The following is an 11,658-nucleotide window of genomic DNA, read 5'->3' on the forward strand; positions in this document are numbered from 1 at the left end:
CGTTAGTGCCCTCCAAAATGAAGCAGCGAAGTTTGTGTCACCATGGTCATCAGTGGAAATCATACATGAATGACAGCAGCGCCAGAGTACTTTGTGCCTATTTGTGCCTTTAAAGCATTTATTCTTGCATTTACCGCCACAAATGGCATCACAGTGGCCGCCTGCCTTCATGGCTGCATATCCACCATCCACAATCACATCGATAGCAGCTGTGGTTTCATCCACAACAGCTGCAGCAGTAGTTTCGCTTTGACTCAGTGTGCACGTCGGCCGGGTGCCTTCGTGGTTGCGTAGTCACCATCTATGATCGCATCGATAGCGACCGCGACTTTGTCCGCAGTTGCAGCAAACGGTGGTTTAGTTTTTGCTCAGTGCATGTGTCTGCGGCACACCTTCAGAACCTCAAGGTTGCCGTCCACGATTGCGTCGACAGCAAACGGTAGTCTCAGTGCAAAGCTGTCGTGAATGAAGTCTACATCGCGATGGGCAAAAAAATACTTGGGACGTGTGCGCGGTAGCGAAAACTGTGTTTCAGATTAAGACCCGTGCCGTGGCCGCGCTGCAAAGGAAATCACGAGGCCTTCGCCGCTAATCGTCAATTCTCGTCACCAGTCACGAGATGATGAGAACTGCCACTTCCACACTGCTTTTGTGCAAAATAGAAGCAGAATTTACCAATTCATTCAGTAAATAAAAGCGTGTTGACGTAGTAAGCATTGCTTTATTGTTTTCTTGATACCCTCGATAATTTGACATTCGCTTAATTTGGAAATTTTTGCTAATCCCGTGAAATCTGAATTAACGAGGTTTAACTACCGATGAAGATTGTGCATCGTGGCAACGCTGTGTGGGTCAGGGCACTGAACACGGATGGGTCATTCACCGAAGGCACCGACATTCTGAAAATAAAATATTCGAGAAATAGAATATTAGATATTCGATTTGCGAGTCAAATTATTTGAATGTTCACTATTTAATTCGAAATATAGTATTCGAGTGTTCGCACAACCCTATATAAAGGGCGCTACTAGAAAATTGTGGCCACAGACTGTCTGGCCCAAAGGCAAGCATACCGTATTTACACGATTGTAAGTCGACCTATCTTTTTAAATTTGAATATCTGAAGTGGGGGGGTCGGCTTACAATAGAAACTAAAACATGGCACCACCCAAAAAGCGAGACTATCGAGATATGGGGGGAGCTACAACGTAGTTACAAATTTAGGTTTTCTCTTTGGCCCTACCCATAGTTTTTCACTATCCCGCAACGTTTGTTCACTTTTCGGAAGGGTATTTCAACATTTTTGAGAGTGTTACAATAGTTTTACAGTACACACAACACTCATGGGGGGTTGTTAATAGCTGATGAAAGTGCCGCTGTTCCATTCACGGCGACACCCTCAGAACAGCGGCGCTTGCCGAGTATCAATAGTTCATTGAAGAGTAGACACCACTCATGTGTTTCTCTTTTCCTGTAGCTATTAGTTTGACACACTCAACTTGACTGGCGGTTGCATGCTACTTCAATGCTTCCTCAGTCATCATGAGTGCTCCAGGCCCGCTAAACATTCAGCGCTCGTTCACAGCAGCGTTCAAGAGGGCTACCATCCTTTACGCCGAAGAAACAAATCACTGCGCAGCAGGCCGCAAGTTTGATGTTTCTGAATGAGTGGTGCGAGAGTGGCGACTGCAGCGAAGCAAAATTTTCACCTGTGACGGCAAGTGAAGAATTTCCCTGAAGTCTGGATGCTTTCTGGAGCTGTAGGCCAAGCTTGCAGCGTACGTCGCTGAAATGTGTGATCGGTCCCTGCCAGTGAAGTGTGACATGGTCATGAAACAAGCCCGGATCTTCGCCTTTTAAGGACCTGCTCCGCCGTGAGTACAAGTGGCTGGCGGCAGAAGACTACGAACTCACGCCTACCAGACCTGTCAAAAGAGCCTCCCTGACGGCTGCATGTGGTTGGGTGCATTCGGCGTGGGCTGCTGTTCCACAATATGTCATGGTGCGGTCATTTGCCAAATGTGGAATTCCGCTGGACGACGACGCGCTGTGGGACCGTAGCAGCGATGACGAGGCAGCACTAGTGAGGACGATGGCACAAGTGAAGGCAAATAGTCCAGTGACCATGCCAGCTACCAATAAATCTTTGTTATGGAATGCGCCCTTGGGTGTGCTCTTTTTTTTTTTTCCCCTGTCACATGCGATATGGGGGGGCCGACTTACATTTGAGTCGACTTACAATCATGTAAATATGGTGCGTGTGCGCATCAATGGGTTGACAAACTTTGGCCATATTCTGAACGATCACTTTCGAAGAGAGTACATTCATTATTGCGGTATTTTACGTGGCTAGCACCTAGCGCCGAACACATTGACAAGCAACAGCATTTCTGCACTGCGGTAAGATAGCGTGCTTTGCACTGTTCCAAGGATGTCGATGGTAGAGGCTGAGGTGTCTTGCACGAGCCATGAGAAAGATAGTGTGCTTGACTCTGTGACAAGAATACTGTCGCTCGTAGATGCCGCTGTGTGCTTGTGGACGCTGATGTGCATTGCACTTGTCACGCAAAAGACAGCGTGCTTGGCACTGTGCTTTTAATGCCTTCAGTCATCCCCTGAAAGTGACATGTGAGAATACGGCACACTTTTTTTGGCCCTTTCTGGTCAGGCGAATCTGGTATTTCTGAGTTTTTGTACGGTCTATGTCGAGTACAAGTTATCGGTCGGTGACTGTACTGGCCAAATAGGTGACACAATGCAGTTGTTTTAATTTTCCAGCAGTTTTGAGTGCTTGCCACTTTAACATCCTAAATTGGCAAGATGCAACCATAAGTGAGTAGACTTTTGTCTGATGTTCTTATCATTAAAGATGCATGTTGTTTCCATGGTTGAGGATACGCCGTTAGTATGCATGTTCACTTAACGAGGTATTTAACACGAACACCACCACTCATATACGAGATGGATAAGTTGCACAAAAGAAAATAAAAGACCAACTTTAACCACTCTCATTATTGTCTCAGTGCCCTCCACATTTGACAACTGTTTGTTAAAGAGAGCAGCAAACAGTTTGCCAACATGCCTGCCCGCCCAGGCTATATCCACTGCTCCCATTATCAAGATAGTGCTCTAATTCCAATGCCATGGTTTCCCGTTCCCTGGCAGTGCCTTCCTCGATGTGCTGAAATGTGGGGCAGTCACCGGATCATTGCTGTGGCATTATCCCTTCCCAGAAATTTTTATATGCATCATTGCTAGTGCACGGAACGCTTCTGCAGTATGCAGCCATTGCTCCTGTGTTGTTCACAGAGTCTGTGAGCAACACTAAAAAGTATGGGTGTGTAAATACCAAATAGCTGAGCTTGAATCGAACATCTAATTGAATCAAGAAAACAAAAAGCTGAGTATCGAATTGAATATCAGAAATCTTATCACAGAGTTTAATGCTTACTACAAATTTTGTGCAAGAAAACATGATGCTCAACATGCTCAGGAGTCTAGAATTGCATAACAAGAATGTTGCAAGCTATCAGTAACTTAGGTGCCTAGAAATCAAGGTGTGCAGGATGGTCTACTCTTAAATGAACACCAAATTAGGATGCCAGCATTGATTGAAGCTCAGTTCCGTATGAAGGTCTGCAAAATATTTTTATTATCTATAGAATAAATGTTGAGTAGAGTTGCTCAGTGGCTATGGCGTTGGGCTGCTGAGCACGAGGTCGCGGGATCGAATCCCGGCCACGGCGGCCGCATTTCGATGGGGGCGAAATGCGAAAACACCCGTGTATTTAGATTTAGGTGCACGTTAAAGAACCCCAGGTGGTCAAAAATTTCCGGAGTCCCCCACTACGGCGTGCCTCATAATCAGAAAGTGGTTTTGGCACGTAAAACCCCATAATTTAATTTTTTTTTTTAAATGTTGAGTAGAATCAAGCGGCTTTTTCTCTCTGAAGTTGAATATTTTCAGTTTAATAGTGGACCTCTGTTTGGCAATCGTTTATTGCGTAGGAAGTATTCCTTTCCTGTTGTCCTCTAAAATACAAAAAGGGTTTTCCTAGCTTGATAAGCGGGTGAGCTTCGCATTGAGTTTTATCGTTGGCTCATGAATGTCAATCTTCGCGACCTGCGAAAGCGCAGACCACACATCACATGACTTCATTACTGCTTGGCACGTAGCCATCATTAGCACTGTACAGGTCAACTCCAGTTGTGCCTATGGTAAGGAGCTGGGCCTTTTTCATTGTCAGGCCTAGCGTCATTTGCTACCTGTCAAATGTGCTGCAATCGGGAGGGCTAAGCCCATTTTATGTGAGGCAGCTCCCCCTCCCTCCCCCTTCACTCTGTGTCCATCCACAGTCCAGGCAGATGGTCGGGCAGTCAGTGCACTGGCCATACAACACTTTCAGGCCTGCCTTGTAAATCTAAAGCCAGCCTTGTGAGGGGTTGCTCGAAGCCACAAAAACAAGACCTACGTACATCTACGAAAGGGATTGGGAACGAGAGGGTAGCGTGCTATGCTTCGCAAAAAGGGGGGTGCAGTGGGCATTGTCGATGCCATCCTGTACACTTGCTTTCGTTGGCAAGACTGTTTGTCGGCTTTCAGAGTATCATGGAGCTGCTGCGAATGGATCTGCGTTGATTCGGCACCAAACGAACTTTAGCTGCCGACACTCAATGTGCCGTTAGGCCTGACTGATAGCTGACTGATGGGTTTGACTGACGGCAGTTGAAGCAGTGTTCGAGCTCACGAGTATGCCCATCAAGTTCATCTGTGCACTTAAACTTGTGTGTGGACAGAAAGCTCCAAAGTGCGTGAATGCTTGTGTGAACATGCACGTGCTATGCAATCTGCATGCCTTCTGGCAGCTGATCGGCCAGATCTTCGCATATGCTTTGTGAACTATGTGCTGTTTTTGTTGCCATTCCCTCTGTCCACATGTGTTGTCATTTTGATTGGTCTTGCCAAACAGTGAGCCTTGTACTTACTGGGACCGTGTGTCGTGAAAAGGCTGCGTGCGTTAAGGCACAGGCAAATGTATCGCAAATAATACGAACATCCGAAAGGTCTAATAGTGGATAATTGATTTGCGACTCCAATAATTCAAACATTCACTATTCAATCCGGTGATATTCGATTATTTGCACACCGTTATAACGAAAAGCACTGAAAGAAGGAAACTCATTTTCACCCTACCCACTACCTGAAGACAGTAGTCACTTGTATATGAAAAGGCAGAATCATACATTTGGTGTGAGTGAAGTTCACAGCTTATAATTGCAGAGTGCTTAAGAACTGCGAGAAATGAATACGACACAGTCACAAAGCAGTTTCAGCACAGATACTTGTTTTACATGTTGCTCCAGCATGAAAGGAATCGCCAGGCTTGCATTCACTGCCTGTATTTCATTCTTGCACTGAAATCTGAGAAGTTTCAGGAGACAGATTCTTCTTCACGTTAACTATGTTGGAGGCAGCAGAAAGTGTGGTCCAAACTTGCATGTCTGCAGGAATCACTATTTGAACACAGCCTGTGTGTTCCCTTTTATATTGGTATGCAGTGTGCCATTGTGGATAGACGAAGCATGAACAATAACTTATAAAAGTAGAACACCTCTTACAAGTGCCTTGAAAGCGTGATACCATGCTCTTGAGTTACTATTCACCTAGTTGCCAAAGGTTCTCGAGAAGCTGAAGTCATGCCACTGTCATGTGGTGTGGTGAAAGCAGGCACAAAATATAATGTGCTTAATTTAGCCCCAACATTTTCATGTAATGTCGTATCACAGACAGCACATCTGTCTTGTTTCACTTTTGAGCAAGTCCTTGCCTCGGAGAAAATTCAATTTATTTATTAATTTTATTTATTTTTTTTTTTTGCTTCCAGGTGTACAAGAAGCTGTTCCAGTCGTTCGTTCTTTCTCCGGGAGGCACGCAGCGGGCACCTTGGTGGAAGGAGTTCCTTGACAAACCTGTCATGGGCTCCCTCATGGCAAAGCTCTGAGGTGACATGTTGCCAGGGGTGCAACATTCTACGATATGACGTCTGTGAATGCACTCATATGCCAGGTCAGCGTTACCAGATTGTGCTCCCATGGGCACTCTGCACGTTTGGTGAACAAAGAAACAACGCCACTGAATGGCAGGTTTTACACAGTACCAGTTGGCCTGGTAGGCACCAGGGTAAGAGCTAGTGAGTCTTGGCAGATGGGTGCCTTACACCATTCATTTTAAGCTAGAATTTTTGTTTTATTCACCAGCTCTTAGTTCACTTTCAGAGAATGGTATGGCAATAGGCTGTTTCTTTAATTTTAATACAGTATTCAGAGATGTAACAAGCATCCACCGCATCGGCACAGCAACTGTAGTATTCTGCTGCCAAGCATGGTGTCGAGTGTTCTACTCCTGGGTGCCATGACCACATTTGGATTAGAGTCGTAGGCAAAAACATTTGTGGCATTGATATCTGAGTATACAGCATAGGCCGCTTATAACTTAAGCACCCGGAGTCGCAAATTTCTGCGCTATAAGCAGTACCGCACTATAACCAAAACAATGTTTTTCAAAAGCTGTGCACGTGCAAAACATGTAGACCAAGCAGCTGTGTGTGTCCGGGAATCGATGCATACAACGAGGCATTATGCCCCCACTTTCGTTGTTGAAGTGGTTCCACCACTTTCCAAGTGCATTATTAACCTTACAGCCACTGTGAAGCATCTCGTTGATTCTGTACCAAACCGTGACTTTGGCTGCTGACTTCCGACGCGACGCCGCTGGTTAGACCTAGGTGGCGGTGCTGTTGGGCAGCATTCCATCGCGGGAAGCTCGCCCTTGTGTATGTTCTTGTCCACAGACAAATACACGGAGGTCTGCTGCAAGATGATGCGCACAGTCTGCACAGATGGCAGCTGCAGTCTGATGGCAGCTGTTGCGAGGCAGGGTTCGTGGGCAATCAGCCAGTAACTACCGCAAGCGCTTGTAGCTTAAGCTTGTATCTGCGCACACTGGTAAGAATGGTGAAAGCTTGCAGGTGGTCAACATTTTGAACTGGTGAATTTTCAGAACACAGTTTAATCTGTCAGCGTCGCGGAGTCACGGTCACACACGCGATACTTAAACTTCGAGACAATGCGCATCGCGAATGCAAAATGCACTAACGGTCTTGATCAATCTTTCTGCGGTGCTGGATTTGTAAAAAACAGCGAATCGATTTTGCTGTCGAAATTCGTTTTTCTGGCATGCCCAATAATTCAGACGTTTTTGGGACCCCATATCTGTCTCGAAAAAAATCAGTTTTTGATTGTGTTTACTTTCCGCACACCAAGTGCAGAGCCATAGAGTGACATTGTGCATGCGTTCATTGCGGACTGTGGTGCTCACTTTGGTGCATACACTTTGTGACAGTCTTAGAAATTCACTGTTTGTAAGAGTCATTGCAAAGACCTTGTGCTTTGCTTTACTTAGCCTCTTACGAGCACCTACGAGCACTTGTGCTCGTAGGTAAATTGTATGAATTTGAAAAAAGTAAACAGCCCATCCATGCATCTTGCTTTGTTGGGAACCACTGATAAAGTTGGACTTGCTGGTGGGCTAAGTAGTTATAGTCGTTTAACCAGATGACAGCAACTGTCCTACTAGGGGCATTATTAGGTTTTCACTGATTTTTTTTCGTTATGGTGGTGGTTGCTTGGGAAAAATGTCTGGCAATAGCTGTTGTGTTGACTGTTTCAGGGAAGAAATCAATGGAAAATGGTCATATTACACTGCAGTACATTGGAGATTTGTTTGCGGCAAGTTTGGTGCGCAATGTATACAGTCGAACCCATTTATAACAAACTCGATAGTGGTTGTTATATCAGCAATTTGTTATATGTCGACTTGCCCACAAAAACTCTCAAAAATTAATCCCAGCGAAGCTGGCCCTGCAATTCAGCAGCATTTGGGTCCGAAAACCATATTTTCAGTGTTATTTTTGTTCCCGGTGTGTTTCTGCACCTAGCTGCAAATTTCCATTCGGAATGTCCACTAAAGAATGAAATGCAGCGTCGTATACAGTAAAAGCTCGTTAATTCAAATTCCACAGGGATGCTACAAGACTTTTAATTATTCAAAATTTTAACTAATGAAAGTCAGAGAAAAAAATAGCTCGGTTAAGGCGCGTGTATAGTCTGTGTGGTGTGAGCAAGTGCGCACACACACTACGTCACATTGGCGTGAAGAACATCTATACTTCAAAGCACTGGCACAGTCAACGTAACTGGATGCGACCAGCGCGGCCCAATGTACTCGACGTCGAGATGGCTATTGCTCCATCTGCGCGTTCCGTCGCGCTGACTAGCACAGAGAAAAAAGGTATCGCAGTTTTGCCCGAAAAGCGAAGCATCGATTGCAATAGCAAAATAGTAGATAGCTATACAACGTAAGGATGGTAGTTTTATCGGCCGTATAAACTTGTGAACATTCGCTTACTATATAAATTAACAAGCACGGTGTCACGCGTGCACAGGTAAGCATACGACAGTGACAGCACTAGTCACATCGTGTTCAGGAAAACGTGTTCCTTCGTAAGACATTTGGCTAGTGCTGTCACTGTCATATGTGTGCATCCTAGAATGTATCTCGAGAGTGGGAGAAGGGGCTATGCTTTTGAACCACATGCTCAAAGAAAATTTTGTTATGGCCCCAGCAATTTGCTTACAGGGACGTTGGACTGAAGGCAACATTCTTGCACGAACAAATTTTACCATGCCGCTAAATGTGAAACAGCCTTAACACTTAGATGATATGTCTCAGATGAAATGTGTATCTCCCGAGTGATGCAGTGGCGTATTCTTTTCACACCACATCGTAAGCAAGCTGTTATCATGGCCGAAATAAGTAGCGCAGCATAGTATATCTTGTCTGCTTATCTACTCTGAGCGCATTGTGGCCAGTACTACACTGCAGCCCTCGCACTGTATAAAATGGATATGCAGACTAGGCAACACCACACTGAAAACACGTTTAAAACATGTTGAAAACATTGTGAAAACATGTTTCATGGGATCATCTCTTTAGGCAACACAATCGTCCTTTTACCGCCATACTTGTGCTGCTGTCTCTCTGTGGGTATATACTATTTTAGATTGGGACAATCTGCTCTGTGTCTTACCTTTCACTCAAATGTCTGTGATGTTCCTTATTTCTAAACTGAAGTGAATGTGTTACAGTGTACCAATTTTATACAACTCTTGTCAAACTTATTGTGTATACAGTGTTTTACATATTGGTGGTAATGACTTCTGCTGTCTGTTCCAAGAAGAATTTGAGTAGAGGTACTGAGGATTTGTAAATGGCTCGACTGTCTGGTGATATTATTAGACAACGAGCAAGAAAAATGAAAATAATTTATAATTAGGTTATATATAATTGGTACATATATTACACATATACTAGACATACAAAACCAGAGGTGCCGTTTGGAGTATGTCATTAGGCCACGGAGCAAGAAACATTTAGGAGTGGGAACTCCGCTGTTTGTGGCGACCAGAAAAGGTCACAAGCCCGCGGAGCCACTGTCATGCTGGCGGCGCCTGGTGGCCGTTTCGGTTTCCAGGGCAATCGGTCGAGTGTGTTGCTCCCGTGCGGCCGCGCGCACCTGACTTCTCTTGAGGGCACGGAGGAAGTGGCCGGAGAGCACGCTGGAGCCGCCACCTACCTGGGCACTGCATGTTTTTTTTTCTTTTCTTTTCACTGTGGCATCTACGAAGTGCCGGATGGCGCCGCCACTGCATACGGCCTCGTCGGCGTATGCAACAATTGTGACCTAATCTGGTCGCCCACGCTCACTTGCGCTGACGGGAGTTTCACCTCCTGAATGTCTTCCTCCGTGAATTAGGCCAAGTTTCCATTTACAACTGCTCTATCACTGTTTCAAGACCTCTCAAGTTATTGTTGCACATGATGTTTGTGTGTGAACTGTTAAAGGCCTTGAGAAACAATAAATGATGACTGGGAAAACTGGTGGCTTTTTACATAGGCACCTACAGTATATATTCAAATCTAGGCTGATTTTTGTTTAGTAATCATCAACCAAACTCTAGGTTCGGCATAGATTAGAGGATTTTAAAGAACATACCAATTTGTAATTGAAAATTATAAGTATGGTGCATAGCTAGCGCCATCTAGAAAAGTCAGTATCACAGCCGCTACTAGCTGCACCAGTAGCCAACTGAAGTACACGAGTGATGTCGCTATTTTGACCTTTGTCGTATCAGGTTATGGCGTGGCTCATAGCGTGGTGTTATCGTAATGGCACCAAACAGGCGATGCCACTGTTATGCTGTTTTCAAACGAAAACGAAACGAAACGTTCAAGTCAGGTGGGACTTCAGCATCAATGAGAAAAATGTCCGTCGTTGTAGGGGCAACGGGAGATACTTTTCGCTTGTGCTGCAATGAGGAGATCATAGCGATAAGGAAAGCAAGCATGTGATAACAGAGAGGAACCGTTCACTGAGATCGCACCACGTTTTGATGCATGCGAGCCGTGCCACATGTCTGCACATGCATGGGCATGCGTCCGCAAGGGTGCGTGTTGTCTGGGCTATAGAGACAAGACTAGCAGCGATGATAACGTAGAGCGAGTTCAGCGCGTTTATATTAAATTGTTTTCATTTTGTGAACACTGTACTCACTTTCTTGTTCGGCCTACATTCAAGGCAAGATGCAAGATCTTTTATATTTTCTGGCTTTGGCCATCCAGGGGTCAGCTTAGAATCTGGGCCGGCCTAGGTTCAAGTAAATAAGGTACTTGACGCTAAAGTGACCATGCTTAACAATACAAGTGTCTCTTGTTCTTAGTTTTGTGACTCTGCATGTAAACAGCTGTGATCGTACAGTAATTCTTAGCAATTTCTAATTTCGACAAAATGAGATAGACAGCAGAATTGAATGCGTCATTGGAGTTACACTGTTATGCAGGTGTACTAGCCTGTTTAATATTAACGCAAAGCTTTCTTTGATTCCTCCCCCCACTTTCCATAGTTGATTGTCTGGCCAAAAATAAATTGTGTCAATTCAAGAAACAGTAATTAAGTATGGTGACTTAATGGACCGATCCTGCTATCGGTGCACAATGGGCTTCCTTGCAAAGGTTTGTAACACACGCTGGTCCTGAAGGCAGTTTATCACTGCGCCCACATGCTTGATATCATTCACAAATACAGCTAAGAGATAAGTCCTCTCAGCAACATATCTCGGCAGGTGTACAGTAAAAGCTCGTTAAACCGTACCCACTTAACAGTAGTTTTGTTTTAAAAAAATAGTAAAGCCAAATCCCCGACTCAGGAGCCATTGAACATATGTTTTGTACCTGTATAAGCCATACCAGCTTGTTGCCTATGTATTGGTTAACATGCAGTGTTTCCCCTTTTTCATTGCGCAATCACGGCGGTGCATCATCCCCATCAGGCACCCCGTCAGAACAACAAGCCTCAAAGATCGGAACATGGCCTCAAAGTGCCCTGTGTGCTTGCACGTGAAGCCACATCAACATCACTTTGGCGTTATGCAAGCAAGGACTCGTGTCATGCTGAAGCTCGGATAAAAACAAAAGTCGGCACTCGCACATGACAGGGATGTACTGTTGACTACGGTGTGTGGCATTTGGAATGCGAAGAA

General features: G+C 44.9%; 1 protein-coding gene across 1 annotated transcript in view; it reads left to right on the plus strand.

The window, feature by feature from the left end:
- Positions 1 to 10,000, plus strand: part of Acox3 (Acyl-CoA oxidase 3) — a 37,075-nt gene extending 27,075 nt beyond the window's left edge. Inside the window, exon 14 of the mRNA XM_065430460.1 lies at positions 5,886 to 10,000. Within this exon, the coding sequence (XP_065286532.1) occupies positions 5,886 to 6,002 (117 nt within the window). The 3' untranslated portion in view covers positions 6,003 to 10,000. The remainder of the gene's footprint in view (positions 1 to 5,885) is intronic.
- The last annotated feature ends 1,658 nt before the right edge of the window (positions 10,001 to 11,658 follow it).

Source organism: Dermacentor albipictus, chromosome 2, assembly GCF_038994185.2.
Source record: "Dermacentor albipictus isolate Rhodes 1998 colony chromosome 2, USDA_Dalb.pri_finalv2, whole genome shotgun sequence".
Taxonomy (NCBI): domain Eukaryota; kingdom Metazoa; phylum Arthropoda; class Arachnida; order Ixodida; family Ixodidae; genus Dermacentor; species Dermacentor albipictus.